The 21162-nt window shown below is 39.6% G+C and overlaps 1 protein-coding gene across 1 annotated transcript in view; it reads right to left on the bottom strand.

Moving 5' to 3' along the window:
- Nucleotides 1-21162, bottom strand: part of MMP2 (matrix metallopeptidase 2) — a 29385-nt gene that overhangs the window by 3290 nt on the left and 4933 nt on the right. Inside the window, exons 3-11 of the mRNA XM_053953078.1 lie at nt 20520-20668; nt 18278-18406; nt 17380-17553; nt 12328-12501; nt 10216-10389; nt 9002-9157; nt 7108-7255; nt 3141-3277; nt 1204-1363 (exon numbers count right to left, since the gene is read on the bottom strand). Coding sequence (XP_053809053.1) covers nt 1204-1363; nt 3141-3277; nt 7108-7255; nt 9002-9157; nt 10216-10389; nt 12328-12501; nt 17380-17553; nt 18278-18406; nt 20520-20668 — 1401 coding nt within the window. The remainder of the gene's footprint in view (nt 1-1203; nt 1364-3140; nt 3278-7107; nt 7256-9001; nt 9158-10215; nt 10390-12327; nt 12502-17379; nt 17554-18277; nt 18407-20519; nt 20669-21162) is intronic.

The raw sequence follows: 21162 nt of genomic DNA, 5'->3' as shown, positions 1-21162 counted from the left end.
TGTTTACATAAAATGGACTCAATTATACTGAGACCTCCTTTGATATCTTATATAGAACATCTCTCAGAATGAGCCCTTAAAGGTTGGAGAATCTTTTAGATTTCTGGTGGTTATTTCTGATGTTTAACTTTCCTCTAAATTGTCAGCTAATGAATGGATCCACTTTCAGCCTGTTGTGCAATGTCTGCATTCCTGAAGTGAAGTCCTGTTCCTGGAACGGGCCTCTGACAGTGACTGCAGGAGTCAGGGCCTCTGTTTTGTTCTGATGCCATTTTGATAGCACAGAGGTAACTCACAAAGATCCTCCTCTGCTTTTTAATATGGTCTTTTGTACCTGATCTTCCTGGTAATTATGGTAATGAAATTCTATTCAATACAATTATACCTTTAGTAGACTCTTCAGGTGTAGGATATTTATTTCTACCACAGTCATAGCCATGAGACTTTTTAAGGACATTCTTTCTTAATCTAAAATGATAAGAGCATGGTAACAAGTCACCTGAGTTTCACTGGAAGCATGAAAAGGATTGAGAGACTGTCAAAATGAATTGAAGCTAAGATTTTTCTCAAAGTACTTACAGATACACTTGTGGTTTGTTCAGATTTCCTCAGTGCCAACTATATTAGTAGAGCAAAGGTGTAAGTGATGGTAGATCAGCTCCTGAAAGGATTTACAGTCATCCCCAGCATGTTTTGGTAGTCACACTGCTGTTTCCTTTAAACCCTGTGCCTCTAAACTTTATGGCTTAGTAAAAGAATTTCTTAGGCAACCTGGTCAGTCTTTGGATTCAAGTGATTCGAGCTCAGTGTATTTTTAAGGAATTCTTTGTAGAATTTTCTCCCAGCTTTTGTGAGGTGACAGTAAGGACAACTTGCCCCTCTTAAGAGCCAGGGACTGATGTGGGGCAGTTGCTGGCACATGGGGGCACATGGATGAGTTGTTAGTGGTGAGCAGCCTAGCAAACACTCCCAGATACCCTCTTCCATTGCTGTTTTTGAGGCTGGTTTTTTTTCAGATACGTGCTGGTTTCCTGTTGCTGTACTGAAGCACTTTCCTGCTGTCAGCACTGTCCTGGCAGCCCTTGTTTTGCATTCCCAGAGGATGTGCTCTGTGTTTGGTCCCTGCCTCCCGAAGCTCAGGGTGCATTTAGCCCTAGAGACAGCTCGGCTAACAGCATCCCACCACCACTCAATGCATCTTACTTCCAGTATCTGTCTCCAGCAAAAATGTACGTCCTCTTGTTCCTGCCCCAGTTAAAAGCTGCATCGACACGCTGCACATCAGGGGGCAGTCCCAGGCTGCTGAGTTTCTTTGGATAGCCCCTGTCCAAGTTGCTGGCTGAATAAACCCAGTACTCGTTTCCTAAGAAGGGAAGGGGGAAAAGCAAACAAAAACTGTTTATTAATCAGTAACAAAATATCAGTATTTCTTCTTTTTTGCTTTGCCATGTTACTTTTTATTGCACTAGCTGTACCACGTCTTTCCAGTATTTTACCATCTGTGATTACATTCCAAATGGACTGTGATTCCCACTGCTTTTGTTACTGAAGTGCTCCTTGCCTCAGGAAAAGACATCCCCTCGTTTCTCTTGCTTCCTCCTTTTTTAGCTGATGCACCTTTGAGACAGACACTGCCTTGGTGCATTGGAGTTATATTCTAAAACAAGTAGTTTATACAGGAAATTTTTTTTGTCTGAAATTGTCTGAAACCAGGCAGGGGCACCTGGTGTTCAAATGCAGCAACTCACTTTCACCCGTTATTTGTTTTGTTGCCCAGTTTTATTGAGTGATTAATAGGAAGGTTTTGCTCAGAGTTCCTGTTGTCCTTTGTCACACAACATTATCTAGTGTCTCTCCAGATATGCACTAGTGGACTAAGTAGTAGTGTTCCATGTTCTTTACATGGAATTATAATTTGCTTAGCAAATAGCCTCACTGGATTCTCTGAAAGCCATGGAAAGATTTATTCATGCAAGGACATTTCTTTGATTCTGTGCTAATGGGAAAATAAATAAGTAAAGTATTGATGTGAGAAAAATCTAAAGTGTAGCATTTGAAATTCTTGGAAGTTATTGATTCACTATTCAGGAGCAAAGGGTAGGACTAACTAGTAAGTATTTTAAGACAGTTGTGTTATTTTCAAACCAATCTTTGTTTTTTGATAGTTCTTATATTTTTTTTTAAAAAAAGCACATTAGCTACATTTTCCTGGAATTTATAAATAAAAGGAGAGGTATAGCTGTGATAGGATTATATATAATATATGCAATATTTGAAGTTTTTTGGTTCGCCCGACTAATTTTAGGGATTTTTCCCCCATCTATGTAAACTAAAGCAAATGGCCTCTGAGCCATGTGGAATAGATTATCATTAATTTTTTCTCTCCTGTACAGAAAATGTACAGCAGCTTTTGCCATGTGGTTTTTACATGACTGGAGATGTTTAGTCATGTTTTTAGTAGATACTGGAGCCTAGGTTTTGCTGGCTCAGTTCTTCATGTTGAAAACAGTCTCACAACTCTGCTCATTTGGCCACTACAGCTGAACCATATGTGACAGACAGAGCAGAGCTTCCTGTCCTCCTCCTCTCCCATGGAGGCAGCTTGCAGAGCTGCTTGTATCCTCTGCCTGATGAGCCACCAAGGAAGATGCTTGGAAGCCAAAGTGGAAGTCAGTCTTTGGCAAAAGACAAGGAGACAGGGAAAGGCATGAGGAGAAAAAAGAAAATGTAGTCTTCTCAAGCAACACGTGCTGAGATAATAGCTTAAAATGGAAGGAAACAAGAAAAACAGAGCAGGGACTGAGGAAAGAGAGCTCCCACTGTTGTTGTTGCTTTGCATTTTAAATAATGATTCTTGTTTGGTTTTGCTTATGGTTGAATGTCTCTTTTTAGGTGCTTTTTAGGTCTTTTTAGGTCCTTGTGTTGTACTGGAGGCTGAATGTTGTTTTGAGTCTTTCAGATCCAGCTTTTGTCCTAAAATCCTCAACTTGTGAATAGGGAGATCTGTCACCCTACCTGTCAGCTCTGCTGGCTCTTAGACAGGCTGTTACCTGTCCCAGGTACATTATGCAAATGGCTACTTACATTTTGAAACTTAAAACCCATACCTGTAAAAAAAATATAGCCTTTAAAACCAATACCTGAGAAAAACACAGCCTTCTCATCCTGAGGGGCCTCATAGACAGCATCAATTTTCTCTGGCAGATCAGGCCAGAATGTAGCAACGAGAAGAGGACCTGTGGGTTTTCCTCGGGGGTTTATAGTCCTCCACATGAATCTGAGCAGAACAGAAAATTGTACAAGATTTACAATGAACTAATTCAGCAGCACATCTGTTTCTCATCACTTCTGGCACAGCCACGTGAGCGCACACACACACACATGCGCACAGCCGTGTTCGCAGCACGCACTTGTAACTCTTCTCTCCACTGACTGAAAAGCAAACTCATTTATTTGGAGTTTATGCTGCTAGAGACCTGCACCAAAAGCTGCAGGCTGGACTGCAGGTGAAATTGCTGTGCTGATTGCTCCCGTTGCTTATTTGCATCTGGGCAAAATTTATCTATGCTTTGAGTACACAAATAAAGTGCTTTGAGCATACAAATAAACTCATTTACACAGTGTTTAAACTGTTAGAGCCCTCCTTGTGCTGTGTATGGAGCAGATGGATGAGCATTTAACAAAAGCAGAGTTTTGTATTCCATGAACTGCTTTTGCAATTACTACTGTAGTGACTAAAAGTTCAAATTTAATAGCAGTATATCATAGTGCTTGGAAGTGAGTTTGGCTGTAAAAGAAACTGCTAGCACTAAAAACATTCATTAGAGAAATGCAAAGGGTAATTTATTGGTTATTTTACGTATAAGTAGGATGATCATTTGATTTAAGCTTTGAAAAGCTCTAATTATCTTTAAATGGCAAAGCTTTGTGCTGAGGGCTTTTGGTATTTAAAATGGCACTGCTATTTCATCCTCCATAGAATGAAGAACTTTTTTCCCCAACAGAATAAAAGTTTTGACTTGGTCATAAAATGAAAAATCAGCAGGCTGGTGGAATTGCTCTTGCACCAAGCTGTAGTCATTAAATTTTGAGGTCAAACTGCTTTTACCATTAATATGTTTCTGAACCTCAAGGTGCTGCTGGCATTTTAATTTTTTGCAGAGTATAAATTGTTATTACCCATTCCTGCCTAGAATAATTATACCTTTGAGAAGCCCAGGATATTAAACTGCATTTTTTTTGTCTAAAATTTGGAGGAGCAGTCCTAAATTAATTTAACAAATTGCTGTATTTTTATCAATAATGTATGTTATCCTATCCATGTTTTGCATACATAGTTGCATTTTTAACATGTACAAAAACATCTCTGAGCATGACTCATAATTTTCATTTACAAAAAAGAGGTAAAGAATAATCCATCTGGCTAATTACTCTTCTTGAAAGTGTTAAAACACATGGAACACGTTGTAATAGGTAATAATGTTCATTTCATGCATGTCTTTTTAGACAGAAAAGAAGATCCAATATGATATGGAACAGAAAATAATATAGAAAATCTTTATAACACAGCATTCATAAAAGTAGTTCCTTTAAAAATCCAAGTTACAGGATTCTCAGTCAAGTTTGGACCTGATTTATGGCTGAATCAGCTCCAGTAATTGCTATCTGCATGAATTTCAAACTTTCCAGGGCCAATGGAGACTTAACACCAGGTTTTTAATAAACCACACATTTCAAGGGACTTGTTAAATTGGTGAGGTTTTCTTTTGGAAAGGGAAACTTTGTCAAAGATGAATTTTATTTTGTTTTTGAATTGGGTAGAAGGTATTTCTATTTCTACACATCTTACTGAGGAAATGGTGAAATTAATTATTTGGCTTTCTCATTTCAGTTTGAATACGATAAAATGTTTTAACTCATCCATATTAAATCTTAATATTACATTTATAGACAGATTTAATAATTTACTTACAGTAGGTATTTTACATCATATTTTAACATAATTTATATTTGCAATGATGACGATGATTTTTATATGCAGTTATTGAAAGTGGGTCTTTTTTAGTGTCCTGATAAATCTCAAAGTGTGAACTTCTGTTCACTCTCAGAATAAAACCATCTCTGGAAATGCTGTTCTTGGGCATTCTGTGCCCAACAGAAAAGCTCAACTGTTCTCTATGGCTAACAGCCATAATTCCTGTAATTCCCATTTCCTGGTAATTTCCTTTCCTTGATTTGAGGTGGGGACGGAAAAGAATTAATCATGTCTGTCCTCCTTTTTGCTATTTACTCTCTTTGCCATGTGACGGATTCCATGGTAATTTTCATGAATCATAAAAGTCACACGACACATGATAGACAGTTGTTTCTTGAATTCCAAAAGTGAGTCACAATGCTGTTTGCCTGATACTTGGAAAGCTGCAAGACACAGGCAAAACCATTCCAGAGCAAAACAATTCAACAGTTGTCTGCTTTTGCTGCATGCTGGATAAAGGCTGAGCCAGTCTGAACAGATTGTTTTGGTATTTTCATAGTTCTTAGACCAACTGTACCTAAATGCAAAATATTTCTATTTTGTTGGGATCATATAGAATGTTGGATCGCTCTGCTGGTTTAAGAATACATTTTACATTGTTCCTGTGCCTGACTGTGGGTTTGCAAGAGCAGAAGCAAGGTGGAGGTCTGGCTGAAAACTCAGGGCCACGAGTGAACAGAAGAGGAGCAGGAGCTGGGAATGGTGTGGAACTTGGTAGGGCTTTTACTGCTGTGAGAATGTTTTCCTTTGAAGGTGCTGAGCTCAAGTGAATACTTCAGCACTCAGATGACTAAATTAGCAAAAGTGGGCACTGTTTTTGGCAAACTTGGTATGGGTTCGTGGGGCCAGCCCTGTGAGGCTTTGTGTGAGGCTGATCTGCCACTATTATGGGGCCATTTGGTGGCCAAAGGAAGAATGGTCCTTGCCAGTAGGGATCACTGGAGTCTTAGCCTGCTGCTGACAGGCCCAAGAGAAAGAATACAAAAGGCATCAAGGTGATCCCCACAGACCAGACTGGAGCTTCTTACAAGCAGAAGGTTTAAATTCCATTTCTGCATTGCTAAAACACAAAGCCTGTGATAAAGATTAAATCCAACTTCAAACCTAAAGCACCATTATGCTGGGTATCATATTGATTTGAACTAGAAGGAAATACATGGAATCATGGTGTTTACCCTTAAAAATCAACTAACAAACACTGTTTTTTGTTACTAAAAGCTGGTGAGTAGAGTTAAACCATGCAGCATAGTAATAAATGCTTCATGTATCTAGCTGAAAATTTGAATCTGGAGTAGATGGCTGGACACAGGTATATCACCAGGAGATACAAATAGTTTTTAAACTGCTATTTTGTGAGGGGAACTTGTTTGTTAGTTCCTGTTTCCTTTTAAATTTCAACTGACAGCTGGCAAGGAGGAATGAACAGGTGAGTTGCAACACTTCCCTTAGCTTGAGATGCTTGCATATGTTTTTATATGTTAGGAGACAGTGTTTGATTTTGGCACACATTAAATGTGTGTGGACCCAGATCTTCAGTAGTGTTGGGAGAATGTTCAGGGTAGCTGAGGATAAATGATTCCAAACTTGGCATTGATTTATGACAGGGAAGAAAGGAGGTTTAGTGTCTCTCACAATGCTGCTGCCAAGTTCATACTCCTTAGGAGATGCTCTTCATTGCTGAGCAGTTGGGTAATACAGGCCCTGGCAAAGGCAGGGGGAGCTGCAGCTGAGCTGCCACCTCATTTTATGAGAAGTGTCTCTGCTTTTGCATCCAAAATGCCTTTGGAGCCTTCTGTCTTGGAGGCTTTGCACACATCCCAATCACCAGTGTCCTTGACGTGTTGTTACAGCAGCCATGAGTCACCTAATGCTGATATTTAATGACTTTGGACTCAGCCTGAATTAAACCATTTCCATTTCCCTTAGGAGTTAAGTAGAACACTTTCCCATCTCTGAACACACAAAACAAAGGGTGCATGTCGTGCCTGATAATAAATTTCTAGGTTTTGGTGAATAGGTCTCAGAGATTCCTTCACTTGAGGTTCTCTTGGTAAGCAATTTATCTCACTTACCTATCTTTGAAGAAAAACGTTTCTCCTCTAATTTGTGCGACTCCATCAAACACAATTTCATGCTTGCAGAGCTCTGGAGTGACAGGTCCAAGGGTTGGCTGTGGTCCTGGTCCTGGTCCTGGTCCTGGCCCCACATCAGGTGACACCTCTGTGATGGTGAACAGAGACATTCTGTTACACTGAAGGGCTGCACAGGTTACATGGGGAACAAGAGATGCCATGGCTTCTGAAAGGCAATCATTTGGGGAGAGTTCTTGAAGGAGGAAAATCTATCATAAAATCTCTTCAGAAGAAGGGTGGTTGAGCAGAGCTGAGGAAGCCTTGACTTCCACTCCTGCTTTAATCCTCTGTGTGGCCTCATTTGAGACATGGTGCCTGTGTGTGTCTGTCTGTCTGGGCTGAGCTGCCTGTTTAACCTGAGAGATAATTAGAAGTGACTACACTGGGTTCAGAAGTGAACATTACAATTTTTATTTTGCTGGCTTCTAAAAAGAAGATAAAGATTTCAAAGTCCTTGTACTCAGAATTATGTGCAGCTCTGCTGAGAAAGATGTCAAAGTGGATTTCTCTTTTTTAAAGAAGTGCCAATATTTGGCAAATTACAAAGCTGCATTTTGAGCCATTTGTATGATCTTTCTGCCCTCACTGAGAGTCAGAATGTGCTTTTCAGAACATGCATTTTGCCATCTGGTTTATTTCATCTGGCATTATTATTTGGCTTGAGGCATTTGCCTCTTTTTCTCAGACATTGGGTTAATTTACTGTATGAGACAAAAATGGAGTGTAGCTGATTTGTGATAATAACAAAGCAAGAAAAGAAGGGGTTTTTTGAATACTTGTTTTACATAGAAAGCAGTTTGTAAAGGGTTATATGAGTTAAAAAGATGAAGAAAGATAGTTTCATCATGGATCTTGAAGCATGCTTTAAGACACCTGGGTTAAGTTCTGAACTATTATCAAAGATACACAGTATGGGCTCAGAAAACTCACTTAATCTTGACCATGTCTCAATTCCCATTCTTAATTAAAGCAGCTAAGAACAAGGAACAATGAAGATTCAAATCAGATTTTTGTCTCGTGATAATATTTTTGTCATATTCTTATTAAAATTTCTGAGGTGGGGAATACTGTAGAATATAGTCATAGTTAAAAAGATCTCTCAGTAGGAAAGTGAAAGGCACAGAAAGAGAAATGGAATATGGGAATGACTGCTTAATTGACTGTAGGATACTGGTGCCTCTGCAAGGTAGAAAATGTATACATGGAAGGAATCTTAATCATGATACTACTTTTGCATTTTACTAAGACTATTTGTGGAGAAAACAACAAATGTTAAAGATGTAGCTACATAAAAATACTTAAATTCACTTTTTCTTTTGGAGACTGCCTAAATTTCAGCTCCCACACACTTTCTGCAAATGTTATTGTGATGGTACAGCTTGAATTGTGGGAAGGCAACGTGAACTGTTTCCAAGCTGGGACACAGGAAACAATGTCTTTCCCCTCTTGCAGAGGGTCACAATCTGGGAAGCTCAGAGTGTTGCAGAAAGTAACATCCAAACCCACCCACATCAGGTATTTCAAGCTAGAGACAAACATGGCATTTCATTGTCCCAGTAAAGGCACTAGAAATTTTCATTTAAAATTTTGTTTTTGGGGTGTTTTGATGCTCCTTTTCATCCAGTAAATTTAGTGACCCGTCATCCTTAAGTTGTGATATTTGATTGAGGTAGGTGGCCTGGCAATATGAAGAAAGCAGGGGGAAAGGAGCAGAAGATGTTTCTGGCACTGGTGGGATTGTGACGTTTGTAATTTACTGCAAATTCTGAGTCCCAGAATTCAGCCTGTGCTGCCTGATTTTCTGCTGAGTTCTGCTGATGGGGGAGGACTTTACCATATAGCTCCTGGATCCCTTTAATGTCATCCTGAGAAAGTCGGAAGTTCTTGGTGTAGGTGTAGATAGGGGCCATGAGAGCTCCCGGGTCCTCAGAGTGCTCTAATCCCATAGCATGGCCAAATTCATGGGCAGCAACCAAGAAGAGACTGTACCCTGAATAATACAGTAAGACAGTGTTAGCTGCTTGCATTTCAGAATTACACCACACAGGTTATTCACAATAAATAATCATGATTAATATTTACAGCCTCCCATGGTGAACATCAAACCTGTTACCAATAATGCCATTTCACTGGAGAGATTCTAAAACCTTCCTTGTGGGTGATCTTTGCTGCTGTCTCCCATGCAAGTGACTCTGAGCACAGCCTTAATACTTGTGTGAGAAAAGGAAGTGTAGCAAATGACATTGGACATCCCTTTTAGGTACAGAAGAATTGTACTTGCAATCTAAATATAAAATCTTCCTTTTCACCATGAAATGGCTTGTAAGTGATAAACAGGTCTGTAAATATGTGTCTCTGAGAACAGACTCCGAATCGGTACTGGTGTACCCAATATTGTTAGGTTAGAAATAGCCTTCTATCATAGGATGACATTTTATTAATTATGCCCAGTCTCTGAAATCTGGCAGGTTTCTTTCTTCCTAGAATATCCCCCCAAATCTAGAATTTTTTTTGTAAATATGTAAAAAGCCTTTTGCCCTTGTTAAATTATGGCAAATATTAACCAAAATAATTTTAAATAGTGACATTCACCACATAAACTTTATACTGTCTCACTTTTTAAACATGTTTTTCATCCTTCCTAATATCAGTCACAAATGTATTAATTTTTTACACTTAGTGTTTTTTCCTAATTTGTATCAGTGTATAAGTTATTGCATACTAGTGAAATACTATAGTACTTGTGGCTTTTAGCCTTGGAAGGAAAAACTGGTGGGGGAAAAACCATCTATTTATTCATTAATTTATTTCATGATTTTGTATTTTGGAAGGATCCTGCATCACTATGGCTTCAGAAAATCTGAATATTTCAGAGGAGCTCTGGGTGTGGCTCTCTAGCTGTTGTCTCACGCTTCAGTACAGGGATTTTGCTGAGATTTCAGGCTGGGGAGAAGTGCTGGAGTGAGGAGTGTGACACCATTGCAGTGTGCTGCCGCGGGTGTGGGCGCTGCTCAGTCGCCCCTGTGCTGCCCCGAGCAGAGGCGTCACCTTGATCTGGACAGAAGCCCCACTTGCGGTCGTCGTCGTAGCTGCTGGTGGAGGCGCACCAGAGCTTGCCGTCGCTGCGCCCCGCGCTCGTGCACGACTCGTATTTGTTCCCAAGGAAGATGAAGGGGAATACACAGGGAGCTCCCTCGGAATTCCCTCCAACTGTTGACATGGCTGTGCAAAATGACAGGGAAACACAGTGAGAAGGGGGTCCCTTTTGCATCTTCTTAACTACACTAAGAGCAGGAAGGAAGCAGAAATGCTGCAATCCTTCTAGGAATATGAAGAGTAAGATTAAAAGTAATATTTGAAAGTTGTCAGAGAGAATTAAAAAGGAAAAAGTCTACCCATTGCCATTGCAGTGGACTTGCCAATAGTTTTGGTGGGGGTGAAAAGGAGCCCTGGACTCATGTTCACAGCTCTGGGAAAGCAGCAGTTTAACAGTGATTTTTTGGAAGGTGATTGCAAGTATATTTTAATTCTTATTCCTGGTGTTATTTTAAAGTGTTTTAAAGTGTTTAGGTGGAAGTTAAGTTTAGTATCAGGAAGGTTAAAGAACTGTTGAATATCCACCTGGCTGGTGGATGTCCCACTGAAGAATAAGCTTTATATATCCTAATAAATATAACATTTTATTATAATATAAATTTTAATATAATTTGTAATATAAATATAATAGTTAATATACTATAATAAGCAGCAGGATACCATTGAAAATCATGTGATTTTAAACATTTTCTAAAGAAAAGGATGTATTAAATGGGGATAACTTTTTTTTAACAATTATTTTTGCAAAAACTTGAGAAATTTTCCTGTGTTCTCATCTATGTAGTATATGGCAGTGATATATAAGAAATAATACTTGTATGTGCAGGTACAAGTATTTCTAGAGGGAAGAGGATGTAACTGCATTTAAAATAACAGTTTAAAGTGGTACCATGAACAGAATATGAAAAGAATATAAAACTCATTTAAATTCATTTACACTGCTACCTGGAAGTTACAGTTCCTTTCCAATTATGGTCTGTCTTCTGGGAAGGTACATGACAGCAATACAGAGGCAAAGCTGGTTGTGTCCCTAATTATTTATTAGTATTTCTTTCTCATTCATTATTATTTATTAATAACCTTTTATGCTGAAATTAAAAAGCTTAAACTAAGTGTATTTCTTACTTCCAGTGATAGCGACTGTTACCTAGGACTTTGAATACATTGATTCAGATATACTGGTTCTTTTTTCTGTTGAATGATCCTTTAGAATTTTCTCTTCCTAACCATGTAGCAAGTTATAATGAATTTGATCCTTTCTTTTCTTTCTTTTTTTTTTTTTTTTTTTTTAACATCTGTACTGTAAAATGGAAGGGTTACACCTGGTTATTAAAAGTAACAGAAAGCCGAATACCCGTACATCAAAGCTGTATTGCAAATGGTTAGGCCATTTTCAAGAGACCCAAAAAAATCAAAAAGCAGGATGCATGTAGGTTTGATTGTAGCTTCCCATTGGCTCTGTTAAAAGCAAGAGATTTTAGAACTGCCATGGTTCACTTCGTCTCTATGCTTATGGCTCTAGTGTCACAAAATGAACACCTGCCAATCTATTCAACACTATAAATTAATTTTTGTTCCTTTATATAGTAAAACTCACGTTAGAAAGTATAAAAAAAGTGTGAAGAAAGCTGAAATTTCTTTTCATGGCTAAACCATTTCACTTAGCTTTTTGAATTGCTGAAAAGATCTATAACACAAGCTTAATGTGCTAAACAGGATTCCTTTTTACAAGTGTACATGGTAAGTATTAAGTTAAAATATTATTCATACTTTCTTCTGTCTCATGAGACTTCTCTTCCAGGGCCATTAACAAATTGTAATCTGCTTGTAATTATCCTGCAGTGGTAGCGATGCATCTGTAGGTCCATTGCCATTTGTATTCCTGACAAACCTGTGCTGTGACACACCAACAGATTGCTCCTGTTCCAGTTACATCCTTGGCCACCTCTGTTGAAATTGTGTTTAACTCACCAACTTTTGTGTGCTCTGGTGAAAGTGTGCCAAAGGAGACTTGTCAAAACAATGGCCAATTAGACTGTGTTATGCAAGCAACATTCCTCGTACCAGTCTCTGGACAGAATCCGTATTTCTTATCTCTGTCGTAGTCTTCAGTGGTCCCACACCATCGATATCCATCTGTCCTGCCTTCTGTCGTGCACTGGTCATAGGACTGGCCTTGGAATTTGAAGGGAAATTTGCATGGCTGCCCATCACCATTGCCACCCATTGTAAAAAGTGCTGTAGGGAGAATGAGAGAGGAAAATGTCAATACACAAAGCTCAGTACCAGCAAGGAATCCCAGAGTGCCTGTGGGAATGTGCCCAGGTCTGGACAGACAATGGACACCCAGCAGGTGTGACGCACTTCACAGTCAGAACCTCTGTATTAACCAGCATTGAAATGCCTTGGCAAGAGAGACCAGGGCTGTCACAGTCTCACAAGTGTATAGGAGGGAATGGCTGATTGATCTTAGCACAAACTCATGACACGAACTTGATATTCCTTCTTAAAACAGCATTTAGAAAGAAGGTTCTGAGCAAGTCACTCATGTTCCTTAGCTCTGTGCTGATTCATTTACCTTCTGTCAGAGATGTTAGCTAGAATGGCAGACTTTGGGCAGAGTTTCTCTAAAATCCTGGTGTACAGTAAAATTGAATAATAATCTGTAGGTTCTTCCTCTATGTTTGCTTCCCATTTCTGAGAATCTCTGCTCAGCCTCTCAATAGAGAAGCAGGAGAGGACAAGTATGACTGGTCCAAGAAAGCTGAACACTGGAGGCTTCTCCTGTCCTTTGCTTGGTCAGTGTTCCTGAAGGTTTTGTATTGGTCTTCTGGGGGAGGGGAGGGGATGAAGAGTGTTCATTGTCAGTCTATATGCACAAACAAGGCCCCATGGCTCAACCCTGAGAACCAGAAATCTTTCTCATAAATGAGAAATGAAAACAGTTCAGATTAAATTACTTGAGTTCTGGGATTGGTTTTAGGATTTTACTAAACTTTCTGATATTCTGATATATGCTGATATTTAAAAAAATGTGAGTTCAAATTGATTTCTATGAAAATGCAGGTGGCTTGGAGTATCAGACATCTTGTGAATCAGAAGACTGTGTCTTCTCCTGGCTGCTCTATCAGTGGGAATCCTCTGTGGTAGGACAATGTGCTGTGCCATGTGCTGGTGAGAAGAGACTGTGAAGGCAACAAACTCCTCTAGGCCTTGCCTTGAACAGAGATCAAAATCCTTCATGCATTCATATGCTAATTCCCCAGGAATTTTAACAACAGCACTGCAGAATGACTTATCTGTTTGAATTCCCAGTGTAAAGCATGCACTATTTGGCCTTTTTAAGGTGTCCAAGGGTACCTTCCCCCCCCTCTCTCATCCAGTTTAAAGCTGCAGCTAAAACCCAAATGTGTGTGTGAGAAGCTTGGCAGGTTAGTTCTAATTTTGCTGTTGTTTTTGATGAGCCAACAGCCATTACAGCCTCAGTGTTCGTGTAGGGTTGGAGGGGGTTTGCCTTTGCTTAGTCTGATGCATCAGTGGGAGAGGCATTGTTTATGTGTGTGCTTCTTTAGAGTGGCACTAAATAAACCCCCCAGACCTCTTCTGGCTTCAGGGTGATTGGGAAAGGGTTCTGACAATGGGCTATTGTGACACAGATGGTCCATTTTGCCTTTTACATTTAAACCAGTAATTGGCCACAGCATTAAGGACATGAACTGGTAAGTTATAGAAGTTCCAGTGCCACTAATGAGAGGACTTGGAGCTTTGCAGGCCTGGCTCACACACACATTTGCTGAACCTCTGCTCTGCCTACAGCAGTGATTCTATCCTTCTTCATCCTGGGCATGGATGGGGTCCTGTCTGCAACACATACTGTGCCTCCCCAAAAGGGCAAGCTGCAAATGTTGGGTTTTGTCTCAGATGCTGTACTAAGATAGGAAAGATGCATTAAGTAGGACTATTGTGATTGGAGAAGAACTTTATTTTAAATTTTTTTTTTTTTTTAAAGTAATGATAGAATTGGAGAGCAAAGTTAAACTGAGTTGTTTAGATGACTCACTTACCATGAGCTGCTTCCAGCTCTAGGTCTGGCAAATGCTGCATTTTAATAGCCTTTTTTATATTGGTTTACATGTGGCTGAGTTGCAAAAACCATATGGAAAGCCAGTCTCTTTGCATGCAGCCTTTCTGAGTCACAGTCAGAATGCAGTTTTTCATTTTGCTTGAGGCTACATCATGTGATGGTAACAACAATGGTTTATTAAGTTTTCAATGCTCCCCTCCTTACTATAAAATTGCTTTAATGTAAATGAAAGTTGGAGACTAGGGCAGTTTCCCCAAAACAAAAGGGCAATTTACTTGTAAGGGGACCTTAAAGGGCCTAGTTCTGCATCTTGGTAAGCTCAGCAATTGAAAAACTGGTGAAGATAACACTGAAGTGAGAGCAGATTCAGACTGGACATTACTAATATGTGAACTTCACTTTTAGCTCTTCCTAGAAAAATCAGCCAGTTGTGATGTCAGGAAACCTCATGCTGGAAGGCTGCTAAAACCCCCGTGGCACAGATCCAAGGCGGAGGTGGCTGCAGCTTCAGGAGGGCTCTGCCTGGGAGAGAGGTCGGGCAGCAGCCTGTAGGAGCTGTGGTGAGTGTGAGGGAGGTACAGGCAGAGGGCTCATTGTTAGATCTTGGAGGACCAAAGTTAGGAGCCTAAACTGCCTGTAGTGTCAGTGGAGTTTGCAAATGAGAGATAATCAAAATCCATATGGCAAGATCCATATTCCATATGGCAAAGGAGAAGTTCAGCACACCTGTGTAAGGTTTGTGTAGTAGGTAGATAACTCTCTGCTTTGCCTTTTGCTTTGACAAACTATAGTTCAATCAGTTTACAAACTTGAGGTACAGATCTGGGATTAACTTTAGAAAAGCCTGGTGCAGCACCATAGCAGTAAAGATGTTTCCATATATGCACTGTGGCTCTATAATGAGAAGAATTGAAAATAATTTCAGTGAGAAACAAAGGCCAACAAGAAGGAATGTTGCCCCTAGCACAGAGTCTCTGATGTAAATCCTCCCCTATCTGAATGTATTAGCTGGGGTTTAGCAAATGCTGCCTTGGAATAATGAGTGAACAATGCCACTCTGCATTTAATTAGAAACATCTGTGCATAACTGTTCATGGATCTTGCAAAACAATTACATCAGAAACAAAAGGCTGAAACCCTTCTGTTCCATTTCAGAAACGTTGACACTGGCATTTCCAGGAACTTCACTTTCAGAATCAGCTCTCCCTGACAGTGCTTCACTGCTTATATTTTCAGCCTTGCATGACCTTAGGATGTTACAGAAGTGTATCAGTCAGGGTATGTGGATCTCCATTTCTCCAGCTGCCTATAATCTGGGCTTCCTTCTGACTATCTGGGTGCTTGCAGTATTTTAAAGAAATGAGCCAAATTTTTATCTTTTCTGGCTGAAAGAATTAACCCATGGAAGAGGAGATTTGGGCAAAGGTGGGAAATGAAGTAGATGGCAAAGTTTCCCCCCCAAAAAAAAAGAAAAAAGAAAGATTGTGCAGTTATATGCATGTGCACACTTATAGCATGCTGAAGTAAATACTCTGGAAGCCATACCACTAACAATAACTTTAAAAAAATGAATTGTAGTCTGTATAAAGTTCCTACTCCTGCTTGTTCATCCTCTGTAGCTGTATAAATAGCTGTCACCAGGGTAGATCCTAGCTCTAAATGTGATCTTTAACAGGCAATTAGGGGTTTGGAAATTAAAGAATAACTTTTTACCACATTAGGGCTAGAAGACTGATATGTTCTACAACAGATTGTCTTTGGAAATCACCACCATCCTGATGCAGAAAATATGTAACTTTGTATTTGAAACTGTATGGTCTTGCTTGAAAAAGCCCAACAATTTGTCAAGCAGGACTCCATTTAGTGTTTAGCTACAACAGGATTCCAGAGAATCCTGTTTTGAACTTTTTCTATGTGCACATATCTGCAAACTTTTGGAAAATGTGTTTCTTTTCAGACAGGTACATATTAATACATGTACATGTGTGGCAATACTTGTATGCTGGGACATGTTGGGCTCTACTTGTGCACTCTTGGGCTGGCAAACCCCTGAACATGTGTTATTAGCTTAAGGCATCACTAACTTTCTTTCAGCAATCTGCATTCTCTTTCCTGGTACTGACTGCATGTAGCCATAATACTGTAAATTTAGTAATATTGTTTCAACCAGGATTAGCATGAATCTGAAAAAAAGCACCATTGCTTTCTGGTTTGTTCTCTTTAAAACTCTCCTCATTTGTTAAGACCCCGGAGTAATAGACAGGAATTTTAGTGACCCGGGGCTTGATATGAAACGTAAAGAGTGATGAAACACTCCCCAAAGCTAATAGCTGGTTACGTACAAATGGAAAAAAATTAATGTGGGAAACTGCAGTACTGGGAATGGCTGTTAATATATGTGCCAGGAACTAGCAAACAGGAGGTGGAACGAGTGGCTGAACGCACCTTACCTTCTCTACTCTTCTCACTGCTGACAAATTATCTCAGTAGGCTACAGCCAATTATACTTAATTGCTTCTCTAAAGGTTTCCTGCTGTGTGATGTACAGGAGATGAAATTAACACTCATACCAATAAATTGTCTGAAATGTTATATCCTCAAGCTGTAAAGGCTCATTAAGATTTTCAAGTACAGAAATATGTGTTCCTGTTGTTTTTACAGGAAACATATTGCCATAAATACATTTGAAAGATAATAATGACAATCTTGTGTTTAATTTTAAAAAGTTATGACTACATGAAGACATTATACACTTTCTCTAATCTGCAAATTAATGTTTCCAAATATGAAATCAAATTCTTGTGAAAGAGAGTTCTGTTCATATTCCAAGCAGGTAGAAATGAACTACAGTCTTAGTTTTCATGGATTTCTAATAATTTTGTACAGGTACTGGTATGTTATGATTTCTGAAAGACATGCATTCCTTTATCTGAAAGGGAAGGAAGTGAGAAAAGCACAAGAAGAAGTGGATGAGCAAAGAAGAAGGGAACAGTCTGCTAGAAAAAAAACAGTAGAAACATTGGTCTACTCACACTCATGGGGACAAAAGCCATATTTCCCATCTGCATCGAAGTCTTTGGTTGTGGAACACCAGAGGAATCCATCGCTGCGTCCTGCATCTGTGCAGCTGTTGTATTCCTTGCCATTGAACCAGAAGGGAAATTTGCAATATTCACCATCTGCATTTCCATACTTCACTCTGACCACTATAGGGAGAACAAATGCAGTGCTGAAGTTAGCCACCCACTGATACAAAAAATACAGTTTCTGGACATCTTTTCCTGGAAGATACTGATATAGAAATGCAGTCTGAATTTCCACTTTGAAATTCAATATGCTGCTGGTCTCTCTATTGGCAAGATGATCATAGCTGAAATATAAACTGGTAATTTAAAAATAATTACATGGATATTACTCACAGTGGAGTGTTAGAATCAGCCCAGAAAAATATATATGTTGTTACTATGGCAAGGCAAATTTTAAAAATGTGCTGTTAATACATTTAGTAATTTAGTTTCTTAAGTAATATGGTCTAAAATGTTCAGTATAGTTTCAAAGGTTCCAGGCAACAGCTGAACATGAGCTGAACATGCCTTGTGCCTCATAAACCACTTTGGTATTTCCAATGGGCCTTGCATGACATTTGCTGTAGCAGGGGGGACAGGGTGGAAACACAGACACACCCAGATCTTGGGGTTTATTTCAGTTTGTCACATGGAGTCTTAAGAATACAGTATTGGTGCTGGAATATATACTAATGCATAGATAAATCACTTTTGCATAGCATTGTTTTAATGGCAGAAATTTAAAATTGTATAAATGAATTTTCACCTCCTAATACTTACTGACAGTCAATGAAAATATGTAATGCAGCATTAAAATAGAGCAGCCAGCAGGCTGTATGTTCTGAAACATGAAAAAGTCACGTACCTTGTCCCTCCCCGAGAGTCCACAGTTCATCATCATCAAAATGGGAGTCTCCTCCAATTCCTGGTCCTGGTGCAAAGGCATGGGCCAGGAGACCATCTTTGCCATCAAAGGGATAGCCATCACCATGTTCTGCAGGAGTGAGCAGACAAAAATGAGCAGTTTCTAATGCCCTCAGGCAGAGTCTATACATGAATGCATACTTTCCCATCCAAGACAGCAGCAGAATACTTTAGTGAGGGAATTTACTGGTTTGGGTTGTGCTAGCAAGACTGATCCGGAAGAGAAGCAGCCAGTTCTAACAAAGAACATGAAGTGTCAGTACTGCAGTTGTCACAGCATGGTATTTTATATCTCCTAAGTGTGGTGGAAAGAAATCAAAAATCGTGAAGAATAGTGAACTATTGTACCTGAGATGTACAACTGCACACACAGTGCTGTTTCTTGATGGAGGCTGACAGGGGGATGTAACTTAAATACTGTAGATGAGTGATATTTTCAGGTGGTTCCTACCACTCTCCAACACAGATTGGAAAGTAAAGGCAGATTTCACTTTGCAGGCTGCTCTTTTCTGCTGCACCTGAGATTGTTGTGCTCTTTCCTCTGTGCAGGATAGAGACAGCAGGAAGGCATAGCTGGCTGTCTCAGCAGTGAGCTCTGGAAAGCCAGCTTGCTCTTGCTGCTCTGAGCCCTGAAGGAGCCTATTTCTCCTTCACTTCAAGCACTCAGGCAGCTCACAGGGCAGCAGCAGGTTAAGCAGCTCTGCTGTTATTACACTGTAGGCTTTTCTTGGAAGTACACCACTTGTGGGTAAGGCAGGCTGGCACGGGCATAGCCCTGGTATTCATAGCTCTCCCACCACACTGACCTGTGCATCAAAGCTGGCTGCCAGCATCTCCAGTTGCATCATTTCTGGTCTTTTGGTCTGATGTCTTGGCATTTAACAGAAGCCCTAAATACACAGGCCTGATTCTCTCCTCTGTTACACTGATTTCAGGCTGGTGTCACTCCTAATACCAGTTCAGTTAATTCCCTTCAGGAGACTAGCGTGTCAGTTGTGAAGGACAAGATTCTGACCTATGTTAGGTACTGCAATCCCATTTTTTTCAAACTAGACCCTTAAGAGAAAGGTTAAAAATTAAGAAACCTTGTGCATGTCTCAGCCCCTGTGAATATGACCTGCAGTAAAGTGATAGCAATGACTGAATTTGGAAGGAGCTCTTTGCCCATAGATTTTTAGCTGGCTATAGCCAAGTACTAAAACCAGCAGAAACACTTCTGCTTTTGTGGACTTTTTTTTTTTTTTTTTTTTTTTTTTTAAACCGAGCCAGTCTGGATGAGGATCTGAAGTCCTGAGTGTACAGAATCTCTACAGCTTTTGAGGTCAACTCATCAGTAGCTAAAGCAAAGAAAACCAGCTTGAAATTAAAGCTTTTACAAAGAGCTCAGTTATTCTTTGAACTGTTCACTTAACTTCCAAAGTCAACCTCCCAAGTAATTGGCTGCACAAGTATCTTCATTAGTATTAAAAATTCTGTGACTATCCAGAAGTAGCTAAATGCCCCATGTTTACACTGAAAAGCCATAAACATTCTTTCAGAGGAAACCAAAATTAATTGAGAAGACATGCACAATGAAAATGAATCAAGTCACCCATTATCAGCTGTACTCAAACCACAGTTCAGCTCATGATCCATATTTTTAAATACTTCAAGATCAAAGAATGCATTGAAAGCTTGCCTTCTGCCATGCTAAAAGAATGAAAACCAGCTATGGAGTCAAAATTTGAAGTCACAAATCCATTTTTAAGCTCTAATATGTTAGAACCCTCACCACTATCACTGGAAGACAGCATACAGAGCTATAAATAAATGGTGTGATGGCATTCCATTCTCTTCTGTGGCAGGAAGCCAGCTCACACCATCTGAAGATCTGTATCAATATGTCTCAGTCATATTTCTGATTTGTAAATTTAAAAATAAAATGTTGCCCCTAGCAATTCTCTTTTGGAAAGATAAATATAGAGTAAGGATATTGTATAAATACTTCTCTCTCTCTCTTTCTCTCTCATGTATAAGAAAACATCTTAGCGAAATTAGATCTTAGCTTGTATGAGCCAAGTGTGAGCTAGGACAAGGTTTGCCAGAAAGGCTCGTGGGTGCTACTTATTGAGGTGGATCATTCTAAACTGAGGATTAATGACAGGAACAAAATCAAAAGTATAAGTAAAAATAGAAAGATATACCCCATCGACCAAAATTAATCATAATGTCTGCTTCTCCATCATTTATTCGGTTAAATCTCAGTGGTGTGACATCACTCCAGACTTGAAAGGCTCGAGCAAAGGCATCATCTACTGTCTCAGGATCCAAATCCGGGGTATAGCCTATAATCCTTAGAGGTAAAAGCAACAGTTAAGTAACACACAAACATCCTCCCTGTATTAGCTGTTTACTGCTCAACACACTGAGTAGGCTCAGCAGTGAAACCATCTAAGAGGTAACACTGCTGCACATGAGACCCAAACACCTCCCTTTGGTTCAGAGATGAGTTTAGATGTGGCATTTACTGTTTATTTTCTTTTGGAATTGACTCAGCAGCAAGAAGAAAATTGTAAATCCAGATGCTGTAATGCCTGGATGGCAGTGGGCCTTGCACAAAACTTTCTGGGTTCTGCATCAGCACTGAGAGCAGAAAAGGAGCTCAGTAACATTCTGAAAGTTTCAAGTGTGCATTGTTTTGCTCTTTAATAAGAAAGAAAAGCAGCCCTTCTCCCTCACCTGTGTTGCTATCTGTATATTGTTTAATCCCTGTGGAATGCTAATCCTTTAACTGTGTGTGGGATACATTGGAAATAAGATACATGGGGGGATAGGAGGGAAAAGCAT

Source organism: Vidua chalybeata, chromosome 11 (genome assembly GCF_026979565.1).
Source record: "Vidua chalybeata isolate OUT-0048 chromosome 11, bVidCha1 merged haplotype, whole genome shotgun sequence".
NCBI lineage: Eukaryota > Metazoa > Chordata > Aves > Passeriformes > Viduidae > Vidua > Vidua chalybeata.
Note: the sequence above shows the minus strand (reverse complement) of the source record. Positions and strands in the feature narration are given on the sequence as shown.